This window comes from Drosophila subobscura, chromosome A, assembly GCF_008121235.1.
Source record: "Drosophila subobscura isolate 14011-0131.10 chromosome A, UCBerk_Dsub_1.0, whole genome shotgun sequence".
Classification (NCBI taxonomy): Eukaryota; Metazoa; Arthropoda; class Insecta; order Diptera; family Drosophilidae; genus Drosophila; species Drosophila subobscura.
In genome coordinates, this window is record NC_048530.1 from 19590878 (window position 1) to 19612906 (window position 22029).

Here is a 22029-nt window from a genome sequence, read left to right on the forward strand (position 1 = left end):
AACTGTGGGAATTAGTTGGAGGTGCTTATTCCACTCATTTTTAGAAGTGTGGATGCTAAGTGGAACCTATGTGGATCGTAAGCAACTTGGTTGTGGTTTTCCAGCAACAATAAAGAATATACATTATAGTAAATTGTGGATTGGTTGTGGAACCTGTGTGGATCCTATTCAGAGTACATCCATTTGTGGCTTTTCCAACTATTGACATGATTTTAGCGACTAACAAACTGTCCAACCCCCACACATGTATGAACCGCTCAAGAGCTCGTCATGAGATTCGAATTCCCATTGTGGATGTCGCAACGGAACGTCAGCGATCGCCGCGGGGGATGCAGACGCTGTCGCTCTGAAATGCTGCCTCTGGGCACCTGTTGATCTTATGCAAATACCAAATAGTTCCACGCTTAACAATACGATCCCCTGACAAAGTACACAACACCAGCGATCTGCAGCACACAATTTTCAGTCTTTGATAAGCCAGCTCGAGCTCGCCCTGCATTTGGATTCGTTTATTGTTCTGCTTGTTGGCCGTTGCATCTCGCCCTCCGTCTTCCACCCGAAAAAACAAATGCTCTTGTTTGAACTTTATCAGGCTGGGCTTGCGTGCATTTGCGGGGGAGTTGTGTTCCAGTGGTGTTCCAGCGGTTTGTTTGGTGTGTGCATGTGTATCTGGGCAACGATAAGATACGGCCGGCCACTCCGGCAATGAAAACGAAAACGAAAACAAAAACGAATCTCATTCTTTTCTTTTCCTTTTCTTGCTTTTGGTTTTTGTTTTTGTGCTTGTGTTTTTGAGGGTTCAGCTAGAGATTCAGTTTCATCAGCAGGCCACAGCATGCCAAAGCCATGAGGCTAATTTTCTAAGAATAATTCTGTGACTTGAGTGCTGTGCTGCGAGTGTGGTTGTTGCCGCTACAAGTAGTTGCCCCAAAGGGAAGTTGTCCCCACACAAATAGTAAGTAATCGCACTTAGCATTCGGAATCACAGAATTTTATTGTTTGCACACCGATAAGGCCTCCCCACGCACACCCAGCACTCGGCATATTTCACTTCTATCGCTTTGACATGTGACTTTGGGTACAGTTACGAGAGTCAATAAGATTAGCATCATCCCCATCATCATCATCATCTGGGCCAGGTTGTCCATCACATACATTTTTGGAACTATGAGCAGTGCGATGTGTGCCCGCCATGCTGTCACTTAAGTAGATCTGTGGCTGTGTCCATAGAGTGGGGTTTGTTAAGGCAAGAACCACCTGGAAATCGGTAATAGCTGAGGTTCGTTTGCCATCTTTGCATCGATATCTTTGAATGTTTCAAAAGGTTGAATTTTCAACTGAAAGTTTCAAACTTAAGCAGCTGATTGATAGGAATTGTTATTGGAAACTGGCTAAAGCTTCGCCATTTATTAAACGATATTTCAAGCCATCGCTCCCTGTGCCTAGCATTCACGAAACGCACGGTACATACATAGGAACACATTTATGTTTGAGTAGATTTGGCCATATCTATGGCCAGTGCCAACGTCTTGCTGTTCATCATCAACATCATGATTGTCGCCATCGTCGTCGTGCCCAGCTCATTATTTTTATGAGTCTTTGTGCCGCTGGTCCCTGGGTATTCTCTGGCTTCTCGTTTCTCGCTGCTTCCCTTCACCTTCCAGCAACTTCCTTCTCTCTGGCATTGCAAAGTGATCTAAATCTATTGACTGAGCTCCCAGAGGGACAGAGAGAGAGAGAGAGAGCGAGATACACCTGAGAACCGAGCAACAAGCGACTGGATTGTTATAATTTTTATGATACTCGTACTTTTTGCTGCTGCCGCATTTCTGGCTAACTATTTATGCCACCAGCAAGATCATAAATATGTGTGCATGTGCCTGTGCCTCTGTCTGTGTGTGTGTGTGTTTGTGTGTTTTTTATTGTTATTCATGCATAATGCCAAAAAAGATAAATAACAAATAAATTTCTTACTATGTTCTTTGAGCCATCTTCCCTCTCTCTCCCTGCGGGTATTTCTTTGCTCTCTTTTTCTCTGGCTCTTTGTTTCTGTTTCATTCTGTGGTAATTATTAATAAATGCCGCCACTGCCGCCTGCCGCCTGCCCCCTCCCGTCATTCCCTGCTCTCTAATAATATTCACGCTTCGCTTGGCATTGAAGAAAACTTAAGAGCAAGACCAAGAGCAAGACCAGGGGATTGGAACTGGCGACGGAGCTGGAAGACGTTCGGAGAGGCCGGAGTCTATCGCTGCGGACTGGGCCGTGCCCTTAGCGTTCCAACAACCAAACAGCCGAACAGCCAAACAGCCAAACAACCGACAACCAATTGTCTTTTGGCATATTTTCAAGTTGAACGCTCGGCAAGTTTTTTGTTTTGTTTTTGTATTCCATTCTACCATTCCGAGAGATTTTCTAGTGCGATTAAGCGAAAAACGAAACGGTCTCATAAAAAATATTCCCCTCTCTCTCTATCTATCTGTCCTTTTCTGGCATGTGTGTTGGCATGAGTAGAAAATGGTGGCTGTTATAGCTTGGGATCGGCAGGCAAATTGCAGCTTTGTGTCTTGGCCAAGTTCAATGGCAAAAGTGTGAAATTCGATGCCATTTCATGTGGAACATGAAGCACTTTTGGTCACTAATATTTCCAGATATAATGATAGGAAGTATAGAGATCTTTCTGGTGCTCAAAGAACCTTAAAACTCCTTTAAAATCCACTAAATTTGTGGCATAATTTAGCTGTGGAAGCCATGCGTCGCCCCAAGCCCAAATCGGAGAAAAATCAGCGTTTATTTATTCAAGCACATCCTGCCATCCCGCTGTCAACTTTTCGCAATATTCCCATAACCCATTCAGAGCCATTGCCTCGCTCATTCATTCATTCATTCGTTCCATACATATGTGGGACGGGTCGAACCCTCGATTGGCAGCGCCCTCGCACTCACCCATCAGAGAACTGCTTTGCATATTGACATCATCATTTTGGCAGAGACGACAAACTGTCAAACAAAACAATTGCTGTCAAATTTACAACAATGAGCGTACGGCACGCTGAAAGCCAGCGGAGCCAGCACACACACAAAAAGAATGGAGCTGTCAAAGTTTTTATGGCAGGGCCAAGAAGCAATTTCAACATATCAATAAATTTTTGACAATGCCCAAAGACACAGCGAACCGCACAGGACAAAACGAAACGAACCGAAAAGGAAAGGAAAGGAAAGGAAAGGAAAGAAATACCAGGGAACACCTTTTCAATAAATTTGCTACAACTGTCAGCGAAACAATGTCATTGTCACGACGCCCTCTCCAACTCCAACTCCAATTCCAACTTCAGTTCCCAATTCCGAGTTGAACCTTGCCTCACCCTTGCCCACTCGGCATTGACTGTCGCGAAGGAAGCGACCTATAAACCTGTCACAGGACCCAGGGAATAGGGATCTCTGGGTGGGTTGGGGGAACAACAATGACAACGACGACATTATTGTCGCTAAACAAACGATCAAATGGCAATTTAAAAGTTTTTATTTAACACTAAATCACCCACACCACGAGCAGCATTTTTCCAGTGGCATCGCCACCACCACCCAACCGCCGCCGCCACCTGACATTCGCTTTCTTTTTCAATTTCGAACCCTTTCGAAAGGAAACCTTCCTCGCCTCCCTGCCCCTCCACCCAGCCGCCGAACCATTCTCAACCCTTGCGCGATTTTCAATAACTTCTCTCTAGTGAAAGCAGCGAACAAAAGGCGCAAAACTTTACCGACTTAAATTATGGGCTTGTTCTTGCCACTGCGCCTCCCTCTGCCACCCACAGCTGCCTCTTCATTTTCCTATATATGTATATATATTTTTTTTTGCTTCCCAACTTGGGTTGTCTTCTTCGCTGTGTTTTTTTTGCTTGTTGGTTGCCCGCCAAAGCCATCGACTGCCTGACTCTTGACTCCCCATGGAATTTGACGCTGTTGTTTTGTTGTTCTGTCGCTGCATGCATGAAGAAATTTTTGACATAAGCAGGCGCATGCCAAGCCTGTCGGGGGGAGAGAGCTCAGAGGTCTAGAGTGGTGAGGAACTGGCTAGGAACTGCTACGAATATTGGTATTGGCAGCCGAGCAGCAGTGCTTTAAGTGGAAAACAAAGCCCCAAGGGTTTTCAGTGCAAAGCCAAACAGTGTGTGATCCAAGCTGGGACTCTCAACAGCAGCCTCAACAGGTTCTTTGGCATCTTTGTCATCTTTGTGGAAAGTTTTAACCTCAAAGATAAGTCTTTGAACCCATGAAAAAACTCTGCCATAAACTCATCAATACTTGCAAATTTATGTAGCTCCAAAAACGAAATGCGAGCTGAGCTGAGCCGAAAGGTTTTTGGCATGAAATAAGCCATAAATGAGCGCCTACTTCCAGGGCTGTGTGGATGCCTGGCGCTGGCCGCGCTCCTCCTGGCGCTTGTTGAAGAAGGCAATGGTCAGGTGGCGCTTGGCCGGTGTGAGCGTCGTCTTGGAGTTCTGCTTGGATGTGGGACTGGGTCGCAGGCAGGCAAAGCTGCCCAGGCTGCTGTCCACGCTCACCAGCCGCGAACGACGGCGACGAATGTGTGGGGACGACTTGGAGCTCGGTCGAGACTTTCGGGAAGTCGCCTGCCCTGGCTTCTGCTGCTGTTTGGCACGGCGACCACGCTGGCCACCGGACTTGAGGCGCTCCGGCTCATCGATGGCCTCCTCGCGCTTCAGATCACGGTTTAGGCGCGCCTGCAGGCGATTGTTGCGGACCTGCCGTGTGTTCAGGGACTTGGCCTTGGGCGTTGCTGGAGCGATGACAGCCGGCGGCTTCTGCTTGTTCTTCGGCCCAACATTGAAGTGGACCCTGGCCTTGCTCTGGGGCGACTTCTTCCTGGCCATTGACTTGTGCAGGGAGCTGCGACTGCGCTCGGACGGGGGCTTGCGGTTGGGCGATCCCTTGGAGGCGCCCCTGGAGGGGCTCTTTGCAGTCGGTTGGCTGGCGGTGGCGCCGGCCCCGCCCTGGAACTGAAACGGCGTGTACCAGGGGAAGGCGACACTTCGGATCTGCTGGGCCACATGCGAGTCGATCTTGCTCTGGCCGTGGATGGCCATCTCCCCTTTGGTCTCCGGCGGCGTCTTCTTCTCCACCACAAGGCCACCGGCCATGCGATCTGCACGCCTCGTGGTGCTGTGCTGCACCAGCCAGGGCTTCGCGTAGCTGCGCTGCAGCAGCGGCATCTTCGAGCCGACCTTTGACATGGCTTTGACCTTCTTCGATGGCTGCTTGGGCGGCGCCACAGCTTCGGCATTTTGCTTGTTGCGCCCTCGGGCTGCGGACACCGAAGGCGGATGATGGGAGGCTCCGACTGGCAGCTGGCACTTCAATGACACCTTCGCAGGTGCTGCTGCTGTGGTCGCGCTGTGGCTGTTGATTCGCTGCAACGAGTTCCTCCATTTGGGTGGCGTCTTGGACTTGGCTTTGACTTTAGGCGGGGACTGCGGCTGAGGCTTAGCCTGAGCCTGAGGCTGTGCCACAAGTATCCCCTTGAGGGCGCGGTGTTTCTTGGGGGGACGCTTGGAGACCTGCAGGAGGATGTCCTTGCGGTCCAGCGGCAAATGGGAATCATCGATGATGACTCCGTTCAGGCTGCGACCACCCTCATCGTCCAACTGAAAGATGGTCGTGGGGCTCTCGCATCGCTTCAGCCGGGAGACGCCCATCGTGCGGGCAGGCTGCTTCTTCGAGGGAATCGTTCCTTTAGCCGAGACAGCCGCAGCAGTTGCCTGGCCGCCTGTGGGTCTGTGCTGCTGCAGCATCTTCGTCTTAGGATTCGGCTTCTGGGGTCTCTCCGTGGTGGACTTGTGCTGCAACAGATCGTCAAAGGCCTCCTTGGACTGGGCAATGAGCTCGGCGAAATTGATGTGATCCGGCCGGGCAAAGTACATGTGTCCGTTGAAGTCGGATACCTCACCCAGGCCGTGTCGCTCGGCAATCACCTGGGCCACCACGCGCTTCAGGGTCGCTCGATTCAGCTGCTCCAGATGGTTGGCCACATTCTTGGCCAGTGCCTTGAGGGCACCGCCCGTGCCGCCGATTTGCGGTGAGCTCCACACAGCCTTCTCCATGGGCAGCGGCGCACCGGCCATGCACAGGTCCTGCTCTGAGTATTCATTTTCTACTTTTGCCAAAACTTTCTGTTCTGTCGGTCGATGCCGTTTATCCGAGAGTGAATGGATGGGCATTTTCTTGGACTTCACCAAATGTTTTGCACAATTTTTCTTCATTTTCGGAACATTTGTGTGTAAATTTGTGTAGGAATTAAAAGTGGAATGGGACTACAATGCTACGACAACTGACTTGAATGTCTTTAGAGTCAGTGCCTGCTTGGATAAGTTGTGTGTTTTCCTGGGTGGAGGGATCGCTGATTGAACTGAGGACGATTAGTAAGAGCTGCGTCTGGAGGCAGCTGCCTACGCTCCGCTCCTTATTCTCTGCAGCTGCAAGCCCCAGTAGCCACGTGCTAAGGGGCCTTCTGCCCTTATCAATGGAAAACAGCGTTCCCGCGAGGCAGGGCCATCCATGTACCTGCTGCACTGGAAAACCCTCAGACCCTCGACATAACCGCAGTGACTCGGACACTGACTCGCACTCGCACTCGAACTCGAACTCGAAGTCCAGGGGGAAGATGAAAAATTATAAATGATTTCATTAAAGCGAGCAGAGCTGAGGGTCGACCTAGGTCAGGGTCGAAGACGGCAGTCCGCTGGTGCCTTTGGTGGTGCACCTGCAGCTCATTCCGTTTCCGAGGGACACCTTGGGCAGGTGAGCAGAGCAGAGAGAGGTTGCTCTCTCTCTTAGGGGTGGGAAAAATGATTTACGCAATGAGCGAGACACAGTTTTGATGATCCGCTTCAGTAAAGTCGAATGCGGAGGGGCAAACCAGGCACGGGCACCCTATGGAAGGACTCCTTCTCAGCACTGCCAGCAGCAGCAGCAGCAGCAGCAGCAGCAGCAGCAGCAGCAGCAGCACTCTTTCCCCATACACACTGGCTCTCTAGCTCTCTATCTCTCTGCCCCTCTCTTCCTCTCTTCCTCCCTGCCTCCCTGCCTCTCTGTCTCTGTGGCTCGTTTGGGCCACTTAACCGTAATTAGGGCTTTTCAATATTATTAATGATGATGGTCGCTTGCTGGCCTGGAAATGTGGGAAATGCATTGCGAATTGATGACGATGACTGCGATGACGACGACTACTACGACGACGGCAGGCAGACAGACAAAGGACTGGCGGACATTTGTACGGACATGCGGACAATGAATGCAAAAAATGCAAACACGCAAACCGAAAGCGCAACAATTTTCGAACTGCAATTTTTGTGCCGCTCTGCTTCGCTCTATTTGACTTTTTCTGCTGTTGTTGTTGTTGTTGTTGTTGATGTTGTTGTTGCTGCTGTTGCTGTGTGTCGATGTGGTGGTGGTGGTGGTGCTGGCAGTGGTGGTGGTTCCATTCCATCCATACGTTTTTAGCGTTATCAGTGCAAAATAATCTTTCAATCAGCCCTCGACGAGTACAAACAACGTCGTCGACATCGTCGCTCTCCTCTCTGTCGTATGCAAAGGCCCAACGAAGCGTAACGCCAATTGTTGCAGTTGCATTCGCTGTTGCCGCTGTGTGGCAGGGGTGGACTGGTGGCACTTGAAGGGCTTGCAATTACACTGAACCCAGAACCTATCGAATAGCCAACAGTCAGTCAGTCCCAACTCCGATCCATTCCACATGCCAGGGACCACTTGTTGCAGAGTGCGTCGATTCACGCATACAAAGCGACTCCCACAGATGTAACCGAGGGCAGTAGATGTGGTGTTAGGTCACGAGTCATGAGGCTTTTCCCATCGGAAGGATTTGAAGACGCAAAGCTGTGAAAATGGTTTCGATTCGTTGCACTACTAGAAGTATTTTGTTAGCATTTAAATGGTGTTTTATTGTGGATCGGAAGACTATCAAAATGTATGGCAAAAAGGTTTATCTAAATGGACATCTCTTTCGAAGACTTGAAAATGAAATAAAAATAGAAATTTCAGCAAAAATGTAAACCATAATCAAGGCAAGATCCAACACATGATCTCCTCTACTTTTTGGCACATGGAAGAACAAATTTATGCTGATTTTAATGAGTAAAATCAACTGATTGTAATACAGTTAAATGCGGAATTGAGAAAATTAATTAACTAAATTGTAGGAGGAACATTTTCGCAAGTCGCAGAACAAATTGTAGAAACCTAAAGGGTTCCTTTGTCTTCTGTTGTGGAATGAATGAGAAAATCTACTTAAAGATCGATAATAATTTCATTTACACTTTGTCTTTCTTTCTGTTTTGTCTAATATTAAGTACGTATTTGTATTACCAACTAAAATCAATAAATTAATCAATTTCTGTTCAATTATGTTGCAACTGAATCTCTTTTGGACATTCTCTGAGTAAAAGAAACCCTTAAGTCTGTCGCATATTTGCTCCTCCACTTTAAAACCATTGGAATTTCCCATGAATATTATAAAGAAAATGGAGAAAAAGTCCCCAGGCTGCGAGTGTGAGTTCTTCCCTTGGTTGGGGAGTGAATTAATTTTGTAGCACTAAAAAGACTTCCCTTGTTAGCGGCTCTTTCCTCTCTATCCCCAGATTTGTACACACTATTGAGAGATATTGTGCCCATATTATATAATCAATTGTGGTTCCCAGGCAAACGCTTCTGCTTCTGCTGTTGCCTTATCTATGTATATCCGCAGCCCCCCACTAGTCCCCACATACCGCGCACTTTCAACTCATTTCAATTGCCATTTGCGCCTTGTTTTGCCCTGTCGTTCGCGAGCCAAAAGCAAGAGAAAGAAGGGTCAGGGGGCAGGCTGTGGGGGGAAGTGCAGCGGCTGGGTGTAGAAGAGGAAGCGGCCGAAACAAGCGGCTTGGGCCCGGGAATCATTTAAGCATTGCGGTGTGAAATTTCACACCGATTGCAATAAAAATTCAAGCGACCAACAATAAAACGCGAGTGAGAGAAAGGCACGGCCCGGCCCGGCACGGCCCGGTCCGTACCCACTGAGACAGAGCCGAAACCCCCAGACAAAGTCGAGAGGGCCCAACATTGAAACAAAATCAATCAAACAGACGACGGGCTGCGCATGCGCGCACGCCGGATGTGGATGTGTTGGTAGCCGCCTGACTGCCGCTGTGGTAGCCGCTTCTGCCGCTGCTGCTGCTGTTGCTCCGAGTAGCTGCGAGCAGGGAGAGGGGTGCCGTTTTCCGGGGATGGGGGCCATGTACTGGCGGCGTTAATGGTGTCACTAAGTACGCCGCAAACTGACGGGCAAACGGACGGACGGACTTCTTTTGATGCCGCTGATCATCGAATGGAACCAATAAAAGTTGCCTTCCCATTGTCTTTATTTGCGCGGGTAGCACTGGGCACAGCCTGTACTCATACTCATACTCATACTCGTATTCGTATTCGTACCATTTCCATTTCCATTTCCCATTTCATTCAATTTGCATTTGTCGGCGCCGAATGTGTGGCCAGCGCCGAGTGCATGGTTGAATGGTCTTGCGGGTGCTGCTGATGAATGGGCACTGGGAGTCGGAGTCCGAGTCCGAGTCCGAGTCGGGGGAGTGAACAAAAGAGTCAACCCATGGAGCCGAAACAATTCAATTGTCTGCCTGGTTGGGCATTCGGTGTTGGTTTTCTTGTTTCGCTGACTGTTTTTATACCCGGTACTCGAAGAGTAAATAGGGTATATTGTATTTGTGCACATAACGGTTGTATGTAACGCACAGAAGGAAACGTTTCCGACCCCATAAAGTATATATATTCTTGATCAGCATCAATAGCCGAGTCTCTGTCTGTCTGTCTGTCTGTCCGTCTGTCCGTCTGTCCGTCTGTCCGTCTGTCCGTCCTGATGAGCGCCTAGTACTCAGAGACTATAAGAGCTAGAGCCACCAAATTTTGCATCCAGACTTCTGTATGCTCACACTGTTACAAGTGTATTTCAAAATGAGCCACGCCCCCTTCCGCCTCCGCAAAAGGGCGAAAACCTCCCAAATCTACAATTTTGAAGATAACAGAAAACTAAAAACGCCATTCCGTAGGGAATGACCATATCTATCAGATCACCAAATTGGGATACGATTGGATCATTATTATAGCCACAATGAAGAAATTAATTTGCAGTAGCCAAACCCACCCCGTCCCGCAGCATTCACACTCTGCTTCGCGCTGTTTATGGCCTGGCCCCTGACACGTCACTGCCTCTGCCGCTGCCTCTGCCGCTGCCTCTGCCGCTGCCTCTGCCGCTGACTCTGCCGCGACTCTGCAGTGTGTGTCTATAGGGGAGGGTGGCGAGCTAAAGGAGCGTGTTGGCGTGAGTAGTGTTGTTGATGTAGATGACAGATGAAGAAAAAATGTAAAATTTGACAAATAACCGCTAAGTTGCAGATGTAGTACTGAGTGCCGGGTATAAAAGTTGTGACGCGTAAGAAGCGTCTCACACGTCCCTTCTCGTTTGTTTTTGTTTTCTGCTTTTTTGTTGCTGTTGGTTGCGGTACATTGCATCTCACACATCTCGCACATTAGCGATGCCAATGCCAACAATGATGATTGCATTGACGATGACTGGTAGTCGCTCGCTCGGCCACTGTTCTAGCCCTCAAGCCCAAAGTGTAGCAAGGTGTGGAGTTTTAATGGGGTGTGTTTACCAATTCGTGAATATTTGCAAATATCCAAATTTCGCACACCAAGTGCACTTGGATTCTGTGATTATTCCTTTCCATTTCTAAACGCGGCCACTGCATCCATCCCATGCTATTCCAATGCTCTACCCATTGCTAATCATATATCATTCATTTATCTATAAACACACACAAACTTATCTGCGCCTGTGTGTGTGTGTTTGTATTTCCGACTAACCCTCACGCTCACTCCCCCTCATTGCTCTCTGAGTGGTCTGCTAATATGCGGGCGCGATCGGAACAACCGCAACCGAAGCAGCGACTCGCACCGAAGTCCGAATGTTAATTGCACTCCAAGGAGAGAGACAGAGTGAGAGAGAGAGAGAGAGAGAGGGGGAAGAGGGAGAACAGAACTCGCGTATAAATATTTTTTCCAATGAAACATTTTTATGTTAATTCGAAAAATTGTTTTACAACCAATTATCTTAGCCAATGCACCAAAAAGATCAACGGACAAGATCGCAGGGCAGCACTGAGAACGAACCACCGAATGGCAGGGCGAAGCAGAGGGTGAGGGTGCGAGGGTGCGAGGGTGAGGGCGCATGAGCCGTCGATCGCATGCCGCTTGGAATTTCATTATGCGACTGTCAGTTGATGGCCCAAACTAAGGAACTGCGACTGCGACTGCGACTGCGAGTGCTACTGCCAGCGGGCAGGCAGGTGCACCACTAGAGAGACAACTTCCTTATAGACAGCGGTGGTAAGGCATGGCATGGCATGGTGGTGGTGAATGCCTCGATGAATGTCCTGTTGCTGCGGGTCAGTGCTGCGCCTCGCTCTAAATCAATCAAGCGCATCCAGCAGAACCCAAAGGAGAAATACAAACACACAGACGACATGTAATGCGGCATGGGGGAGAGCCTCGACTAGGGGTTACCTGGTAGCATAGAGCAGGGCACCAGCATGCCCAGCAGCCCAATGGACTCCGCCAAGCACTGGGTATCGGGCATGCAGACGGTAAAACCATTTCAATTAAAATGCCACTTGGGGTCGAGGATGCCGCGCGCGCTCTTCCTGCTACAGGTGCGAAACACAGGCCACGAACCACGAACCACGAACCACGATGCACCCCGCACACCACTCAGAGGGTAACCTGACCTGCGGTTGTGTCATGTAATTAGGAACATCCACGAGGGGTTATCGGGGGTTATCAATCGATCCAATCGATGGACAGACGGATGGATGGATCGAATGCAGTTCAAATGCGGAATGAAGTCATTCCGGCAGCTGCTTCTGTTGCTCTTGGCTCATGGACTGTTGTTTTTTTTGTATATTTTTGGCCAAGTCATGACATCTCTAAGTGGCTGCTCGTGATATGCACAATGCGAAAGAAACTTTCCCAGGCCATCTATAACAGCAGCAGCAGCAGCAGCAGCAGCAGCAGCAGCCGTCTGCTGAGGCCAAGATCTTCATTAAGGCCCAGTGCAGAGTTATCTGGCAATGGCCATCAGCTGGCCAGATGCAAAGAGATGCCCAGAGATGCTCCAAGACGCAGTCCAGGAACACTCGCGTGTCCTTTGACGCTCCATATCTATCTGATGGACGAGGACTGGTGTCTGTGTGCCCTGGCCAATCCCTGACTAATCTGATGCGGAGCATCGCAGTCACGTTGCCAAGACAGAGACAAGACCCAGCCCAACCCAAAACAGAGCCCAACCGACCACGCACTCTCTGGCTCTCTTCTATGAATCTATGGCAACTGGGAATGGGGACTTAATTGCGTCGCGTCAGCGTATAGGTGAATTATTATATAGAAGCTATAAAAAATATAGCAAAACTGTGTCCCCATGCCCCTGCCCCCCTGCCCGGGCAGCTGCTGATCGCCGCAATGATAATCGTCCCAGTCCCAGAGGCCTCCTACCTCAGCCGCGGTCCCAGTCCCAGTCTCAGCCTCAACCTCAGCCTCAGCCTCAGCCTCTGTCTCAGTGGCAGCAAAATCAGAGCTCGTTAAAAACGCTCAAGTTGAACCAATCAAAAGACGCGACGTCGACGACGCCATCGTTGTGGGCCATAAAAAACAAATAAACAACAGCAACAATCACGGACAGGCAGCAACAACAACAAAAACAGAATTATTAAAAAACAAAAACAAGAAAGAAAGAAAAGACAGTGGCTGGTGGCAGTCGCTGGCGGCAGTGGCTGGAGGCGGCGGCAAAGGGAGAGCGAGATATAGAAAAAAAATATGAACTCGCCAAAGAATTCGAGACGAAATGGAAATACAAATGGGTCCAAACGCATCCACAAAAATGGTGAAAATGTGCGACTTTTTCCTCGTTTTGTTGGTGGTTTTTTTTGGTTTTTGGGAGCAAAACATAAAATATTCCTATTGAAAGTTCATTGTACGAGAGAGCAGGCCGAGAGACAGCGACAACGCTGAAGACGAGTCATTAAAATATGATCTATGATCCATTGTTCTAGAAACTCAGAGGTGGAAATGTCGATGGAGAGAATGGGAGGAAATGTGTTTCCAGCCAGCCTGAATGCTAATTTAAAACTTTCTCTTAACATTAATCGTTTTGCATATCGTTCATCAAATAGAAAGAGCTTAGAAGAATGGATTTCCGGATAAGCTTTTCGATCCAATAAACTTTCCATCATAATCCTATCAATTGTAGCCCCAAATATCTGTGCATAATCCATGCCGGGGCAGCTTTTCCCGCATTGTCGTACCCCTCGCGGTTCCGGTAGCCCTTCTGCGATTGTCTGTTTGGGAGAAAGAAACCTCTTTCCCATCGTTCTTCCCACAGTGGCAAAAATCCAGCGGGTTGCAGGTCTTGATTTCCAATCCATCAGCATGACTCGTCCGTCTTCCGGGGCGCCCAAAGAGACTTGCGACTCGGTTTTATGTGGCTCAAACTGTGGACCAGCCACAATCCATTCCCTCTCTCTCTGCACTCTCCACCTGCAGCAGTCTTCTGCCGTGGCAGCCCTAAGCGGGGACCATTAAATCAAACCACTCAACCACATCAACACCCGGGCGTGCAGCTTATTAAGCTGAATCATAATGAAATCTATATAGACGGGGGCCCATAACTATAACTATGCCTTGGCCTGGCAATGGCCCTGGCACTGGCTCTGGCTTTGGCTCTGCCGCTCTCTTCCCCCCGAGTCTTTATCAATTATTTTCGTAAAAGTCTCATCATCCTCATAGATTTTGCAACTCCACGCTGCACCATTCCTTTGGCTACTGATTCGGTTTGCCGAACCATTTCCATTGCCCCTCGCCATGCATATTTATGGGGTTTGGTAGCTACTTTTGCCCATATTTTACACGTTCATAATTTTTACATTGTTCTATCACGCGAATCGCTTCGGCTTCGGCTTCCAGCTTCAGCTTCGGCTGTGGGGTTTTGGATGCGACTGCTGCGACTGAAACTAGAACTGAAACTGGGGCTGGGACTGTGGCTGGGACTGTGGCTGGGCTGTGCTTGGCTCTCTCGGGTTCTCCTTGATGTATGGCCTATAAGACACTCGGTTCGAACTTCCACCATCACCATCACCATCAGCAGCATGGCCATGTAATGCATACTCCATTGCTTTCAGTCATTATGCCCCTCTGGGCATAAATCAGAAGTTGCCACCTTTCTCCCACTCCCTGCGGCCCAGGGCCTCCATCTTTGGGGGGCCTGTTGGTCGCATGTGCAGCATTTTGAATTATTAGCATTGGACGTTGGTTGCCGTTGCTGTTGCTGCCACTCTGCCACGCTGTTCTTGTTTGCTTCGGTTCTTTGATTGCCAACTTCTTCAACCTAGCGCCACACACTCGTCGCGTCGTGTAACCCCCCTGCCCCCTGCCCACTGCCCTCTTTGAGTATATACTCGAGCACCCATATCCGTGTATATATCATCGTTGTGGCTGTTCCTTCTGCCTTGTGCCCTCTGCTGTTGTCGGCCATATAGATTGGCGTTGTTTGGTTTTCTCGCATCGTGTAATGTGTGTGGTAAATAGCGGCAATTGGCACAGCTCTTCCGAGTGGGTGCCAGGTGCAAGGGTGGGGGCTGCTTTGATTGCTGCGACCAGTTCATTGACTGATTGGATTCATTGGAGCCGCGGGGGCCTGGCGCTTGATCGGCTGCCCATTGGCAAAGGGGGTTTCCAGCGCACGAGGAAATAATGGATCAGATACAGATAAACATAATTAAATGCATTAAAATCTATATTAAAATCGCATCGATAAGCGATAGCCAGCGCCAATTGATTACGGGCTTAACTTGCTGTTTGGTAATTATCTCACAGTTTCGCCACAAACTTTGAAGTGCGGAGTGGAGTTTGGATTATATCATCCAAGCGGGGGACTACGCAATGCCAATTTCTCATGGCGAACTCAATGCAAATCAGCTCATTGCCCAACGCACACACACACACACACACACACACACACATTTGGCACTCATTGACTCAGACGGAAATGAAGAGCAGCCTCGGCTCAGCTCGGCGTGGCTTGGCTTGGCTCGGCTTGGCCATTAATTAAACCACTAAATATTACCAACTGAAACTAAACTAAAGCAAGGCAAAGCAACTACCAAAATGGAAACTAACTGACGCAAACGCGGATCGGACACACTGAGCCGTGGTTGGGGCCAGAAGCAAAGTTCAACACAAAAGCCAGAGCCGTGACTCAGTTGGCAGGAGGATGGCATGGCCAGAAGGGTGGAGGCGATGATGGTCTATGGTCTATAAGGTCCATAGGCGTAATCAGCGCATTGGCCGCAGCATTTTCAAACCGCCGACTGATTTTTGCATAATAAAACACTTAATTTCCATGAGCATTTCCCAAAAACAAACCTTAAAGCAAAGCACCAGAAGAAATACCTGCCATGGGGCAAAAAAAAGTGAAGAAGAAATAAATAGAAATAATAGAAGAGCCCGAACATCTTCGTATGTGATTTCAAATGGGAAATTTATACAGCGAGTTGTAGAAAATCATTAAACAAATCGCACTTTAATAGGCAGCAGCAGCAGCAGCAGCCAACAATAGAGGCCTAAGGAAATTTACGATCCACAGACATCCCCACACCACCCCACCCCACCCACACCACAGCCAAAAAAAGAGACGAAGATCTAACCGAGCTGAACTGAGCTGTGGGAAGGAGAGGGGCCGAGGGGCCAAGGGGCCAAGTCGGTGAAGTTGAGCTGCGAGAAGCATCCAAGCGGTGCAAAATTGAAGTGAAGTGAAGTGCAAAAGACAAACAACAACCACTGCCAGCACCACTACAACCACAACAATGACTTGACTTCTGCAGAGTTCAAAACGAGACTCTCCAAATAAAGCCAGACAGAGGCAGAGACAGAGACAGAGACAGAGGTACACAGACAAACCACAGATACAATGAAGCACCTGCGCGCATGCGCACCCGAAAGCGCAGTCGAAGGCGCTCGCGCACGCGTGGGTGGACAGAGAGAGATAAATAGAGAGACACAGAGAGAGGAGAGTGCGATTGAGGAGCGTGAGAAGAATGAGAGAAAGAGCACAGCATGAGTGAAGTGTGAGAAAGAAATGGGCGGAGAGAGAGAGAGAGAGAGCAGCTTGGGAAAAGTGACGGAAAGACCCGTCGGAAGTGAAAGAGTGAAGAAGATTGGTTGAGAGCAGCAGAAAAAGAGTGTAATATGCAGAGCAGCCTGAGAAAACCAAGAGCAACATTAACTGGGGAGTAGTTTGAGAAAGGATCATTAGAGGACTGCAATAGCTAGAGGAAAGGAAAGATTTCAAAGCGAAGAGACTGAGAGTGAGTCTCAGCTACATTGAGCTACGCTACGGAGTTGGGTGCTTCTCAGGCCCAAGAAGCAGCCGCAGCGTCGTCGCCCATTACGTCTCAGTGCGTTCGCCAACCATGCAGCAAACCCCAAAAAGAGAAAAACCGAAACAAAAATATCAAGCAGTAAGGGTTTGTAAGGGTTCGACAAGCCGAAGCAATGAATACCCTGCGAGATCATTGAACTGAGAAACCCCAAAAGGACAGTCTGCGATCAGACGAATATTTGTTGCAGTTGCCCAATGAACGTTCCTTATGAGTAGCTATAATTTATCGTATATTAAAATCATTCCTATGGCAGATTCTGCGAAAACTTCCATGCACCATCTGTAAAGATTTCTCTGATACTTATTCCCTTCCGTTGATTGCCAAGTTATTGCCAAAATTATCATAACTCTGGCAGCTACAGTGTAGCAGCAGTGTCTGATGATACGTATGCGATTTTTATGTGTGAACGCAGACAAGCTCGGTAGTTAAATAGATGCACAGGCACACAAGGCAGAAACTACAGTCGTATATTCGAGTGTACACCCTGCCCCCGCCAGGCAGAGTTGGTTGGATAGACAGAGAGACAGAGAGACAAGCTGACGTACAGGACAGACAACAATAAAAACAAGCCAAAGAAAAACCCCAAAGTTAACCAACATTAACATTTAATCGAACCTCATGTTCAGTAGAGCATGTCTCCTGTTACATACGAGTTATCATCCGAGGGAGGGAGCTGCCACTGCCACTGGTGGCACTGGTGGCACTGCCACTGCCACTGTTGTTGTTGCTGCTTGTGCTGATGATGGTTAGGCCGAGGCGAGGGAGACCCACACACAAAGACAGGCAGATACTGGGAAATGGGAACTACTGAAGCTCTGCAAAAAGACTTTGCCACACTTGAGCTCCAGCTCCAGCTCCAGTTCCACATAGGGCCTGGCTATATAAACATTGTCTATACATCAGACACACACACACTCTCCCATAAACTCAGGTACACCTGTGCACAGTCCCTACACTGATGATCGCTCAACGTCGTCGTCATCGTCGTTAGCGTTTGTTGTCGCTGTCGCTCTGTCGCGCTGTCGTCTTTTGTTTTCGCATGAGGTTGCTGCTTTCCTTCCACTCCACATTTCCATTTCCATTTCCATTTCCACCATTTTGCGGCAGCATTTTAATTTAATTTCCATTCGCATTTTATTTGCTTTTGGGGTTGAACGGGCGAACCCACGATCGTGATCGCCATCACCGACTGACGTTTTGTGTGTAAAAAATCACATTAAACCTGCCCTCGATGGCGCCTTTGGGAGCCCCCAGAAAGCGCCCGCAGATCGTTTACCGATAGCCAAAGCAGCCTGAGAGATTTCTAGCCCTTTCTTCAGGCTTGAGAGATCACAGCGATCGGTCAAAGCGAATGCCAGCCAAAGGTCAGTGATCACACTTTTCTGATTGCTGCGGGGCACCAGCCATGGATGTTCAATTTGCTGGGCAGATCTGGGAAATATTTAAAGATTTCGTCAGGTTATACTCTGCAAAGTTTTCTGTGTTCTTTCTCGCAAAACTTTCCACCAAAAGGCCAATGTGTCAAAGCGTTAACTGCTCACCTCTCGAGCAGACAATTGGGAACAGAAAGGAGAAGAAATTAGTTAGTTAGACGATCTTTGAAACTCAATCCGACTGAAGTCGGATGAACCCAAGACCAGGAGCACTCATTATGAGGCCAGCAGGCTAAACGATACCCAAACACTTGAACCAAGGCGCAGCCACACATCCGCACAGAGAGACTTCCAGAGAGACAATTTTAGATACGAAAGACAAACAAATACGGATAAGTGCGGGGCAGTAATGTGGCGGTGAAGGCATTCCGGGCAATCACGATGGGATCTGCGGTTCGGTGAGCGGCTACCGAAATGAGACAAACATGATCCCAGGCCGAGAGGCTCCACCTTAACCAATTAAAGGCGAACGTGCCACAATTATGTGCGTTCGCAAATTGCTCAATTGTATCCCTGACCAGAACCACCGACAGACAGCCAGCCAGCCAGCCAGTCCACCATGGTGGACCACCGCAGATAAACGGAAATATTTGCATTTCGCCCTGGCACCGCTTATACAATTTATTTGCAATTTTCAATCAAGTCGTGGCCCGAACAAACAGAACTGAAAACCAACAAAAAACAAAGCCAGAATTGATTACTTTGCAGCATTGCGGTTACAGCAATTCACTGATGGCTTACAGTGCGTTTCGGCAGCATAATACAGCTGATGGATGTCTGCAAGCTGCAAGATAATTTCAAGGAGAATTGGGGATCGTATTTTCTATATGGAAAATACACATAAAAGTGAATAAGGAACTGCCCTACCTTTTTGTAGCTCCAAGCTGGTCTTGACCTTCCAGGGAATCCATAAATATGTGCAAATGTTTGTAAATATTTTCCATACGAAATCAAAAGTCTTATGCCTACTAAGATTCATTGAACACTGAGAAAGAAATAAAGTTCGATTAGCTTCTTATGGTCATGAAACGCACTGTTTATCGCCTGGGGTGGGCCCCGCAACGATTCGAACACGTTCCAATATTTTGAGGTTTTCTTTTCGCATTTGTCGGCCCATAATTTATAGCGAAAATTTGATCAATTTGAGTGGCGCTCGACTCACGGGTGGCATTCGGCTTGCAGAGTACTTGCTTTAGCCCCAATCTCCCGACAGCACCCTCCCTCCCCTGCCGTTTCCACCGTCTTCTCTGGCGGCTCTCGATGCGTTTTCACGCATCAAATAAAATTGAACCCATGAAATGCAGGAAGCGCAACGTATTCCGAAGATCTTTGTGTCGGCTTTTAACAAATCTTTACGATATGTCATTAAAAGAACAACACACAAAAAAAGGAAATACATATATATATCTGGCATATCCCATATCCCATATCCCATATCCCATATATATAGATGGAAAGACACACGCACACGAGTGCACAAGCGACGGGCGGGCAGGCGGCGTTTATCGCTGTCGGCAAATCGGAAGTTTAATGGGTTAATGATGGGCACACCGAGCGTTGGGCAGAGCGGTGCCGGCAGGGAGATGGATCTGCCCCTGCCTCTCCGACTTGAACTAAAACTAAGCACAAAGGCAGCAACTACAGCAACAACAAGAAGACCAACAAATAAACATATAAAAATGAAAATGAAAATGAAAAAAAAGAAGAGGGAAACAATCATAAAAAATTGCAGCCGACACGACCGCGTTGCACCACCCGGTGGCAGCAGCTTGGACCACCTTGGTGCTGGCCCTCCGAATCGAGACTATTTTCGGGGGACGGACGAGGATCAGCAGATGGGAGTGGGGGTGCCCATAATCATCTCTAGCGCCATCTCCGCAGCGATCTTTATTAGTGATCTGATGAACCCATCACAATCAAATGATCATCTTCTGCAGCTATTTTATTGTGGTAAATATGATGTGATCTTTAGCCTTATCTTTTGATCGTCAATCAGCGATCTTCCAGGGTAGATAGATCGAGAGAGAGGTTGCTTCTGGTATTTACTTCTGGTATGAACAGCAGAAGAGATTATCACCCAGATGATCATTGATCTTTAATGAGCGATCTGTAATAAGCTTGTGCATTATGAACATTCTAATCAACTCTTTATGAGTTCCATTATTGAGATTTTATCTCATCTGATCATCATCTCATCCCTCTATCACTGATCTTCTATTTGTTGAGGTCTTTCAGCACATCTAATCGAATTACTCCATGAATATTACTACGACAACTTGGACGCCACACCAATTGATGCTCCTCATCCAAAATGATCGTTCAACAAGTTGAACGAACAGCTCCTCCTGTCGCCTAACGGAAACACTCTAAATGAATATTAAAAAAAAGAAACAAACGAACGAACGAACGAACAACATTTTCAATTAAGTTAAATTTCTCTCCGCCTCCGGAGCTATCTCTCTTCAATTGAATTGAAGCATTCACACGCCCTTTTGCCACCCGATCGGACAGCGATCGCATTGACAAGAACGAGGAGCTAACAGCAACAGCAAGAGGGAACAAAACTGAATATGAATATGAATATGAAAATTGAAATTGAAATTGAAAGCGGAGTTGAGATGCTGATGAGCTGCCGTTGATCATATTAACACCAGCCAGTGGACTGGAACGATGATCATTGGCATTAATGATCGGCCGAGGCGCGAGATGAGAATGAGATCCGATGGGAGGAGAGCGAAGGCGGGAGACTGCAGCGGAGGCTTACCAATTTATTGAAATGTCACTTTCAATTAAAACCAACTGTTGAGCAAACATAATTCATGCGTCGATCAGTGCACCCTCCTCCACCAGAAGATCTTTGCATTAATTGATGATATCAACATGCAATGTCCGCATTGGCATATTATCCCAGTTCCAGCTGCAGCACTGCTCCGGCTTGACCCTCGCCACATGCATCGTCGGAGCCCTGGGGACAATGCCCATCTTGGGCACTCATTAAGCAAAGTATTGCGAGCGACCCGTGCCAGTCTTTGGTGTGTCTTTGGTCCCCCAGTGTCCCTTTCCCTGTCTGATATTGACTTATGGCATTTTTATTACGCTCACAAAACAAAAAACCAAAAACAAAAACAGGAACCAAACCGAACCCAAGCGATGCGACGCGCAGCTTTAGCTGCATTCCGAGAATTTTTCATTCTTACGAATGGTGTGGCCTGGTCCTCTGGTGTGGGCCACAAGGAGCCACAAGGACATCATTATCATCATCAATAAAGCATAATTCTTGGCAAACAATTCTATTGAACAACAACAAAAAGCAAGCCCAGCCAACGTTGTTGCCCACCAAAAGTGCCATTATAAAACGCAGACCGAGCCTCAGACCGAGTGCAGGCTCGTGTTACATGCCTCTGCCACAGCCACATCCACAGCCACATCTTCGTCCACGTCCACGTCCAGGTTGCAGATACCAGTTGCAGTTGCAGTTGCAGCTACCAAAGTCTATGATCAGCGATCGCCGGCTCAGTGGCCGGACGGCAAGCCAACACAATAGGGGTCACAATGAATGGCAATTTTTTCAAACTGTCAAAAATTTATAGTTCGAGCTGCCTCGCGAGTCTGCGCCGGCTGGAGCAGAGTAAACCCAAACAGGAGCGGTTGAGCGTGGGAACACGCATCGAGCAGGAAGGAGAATGGTGCAAAGTAAGTAGAGGAAGGAACCAGGCGCCCCACACTGGGCGCTTCGTGCAACCCCTTAGCGCGCCTGGCACCTGGAAGCAATTCTATGTGTTGTCCGTCTCGATCAGAGTGTGGCCATCAGTAGTCGCCCACCTACTGAGGGCGTTTCTCGCATAACACAAGCGAATCCGAACCCGAACCCGAACCCAAACCGATGGCTCCTCTCACCCACCGCAGCACCACACTGCACGCCCTCGCCTTGGCCAGGTCCGGCAGAGCAATAGACAAATTGTGGCCAGGCAGGAGGAGCAGGAGTAGCAGCAGCAGCATCTTGTGGCTGCCTGCCTGCCTGCCCCGC

General features: G+C 48.4%; 1 protein-coding gene across 2 annotated transcripts; it reads right to left on the reverse strand.

The window, feature by feature from the left end:
- Nucleotides 1-4288: 4288 nt before the first annotated feature.
- LOC117903101 (serine/arginine repetitive matrix protein 2) lies at nucleotides 4289-6309 on the reverse strand. Of its 2 annotated transcripts, XM_034814914.1 has the most exons (2): nucleotides 4968-6308; nucleotides 4289-4937 (listed from the first exon to the last, which is right to left on the reverse strand). In XM_034814914.1, exons 1-2 carry the CDS (start codon nucleotides 6277-6279, stop codon nucleotides 4390-4392), a joined length of 1860 nt encoding a protein of 619 aa, XP_034670805.1. In that variant the 5' UTR covers nucleotides 6280-6308; the 3' UTR covers nucleotides 4289-4389. The 2 variants fall into 2 exon arrangements, with proteins under 2 accessions (XP_034670805.1, XP_034670804.1); XM_034814913.1 differs by having other exon boundaries at nucleotides 4289-6309.
- Nucleotides 6310-22029: the final 15720 nt, after the last annotated feature.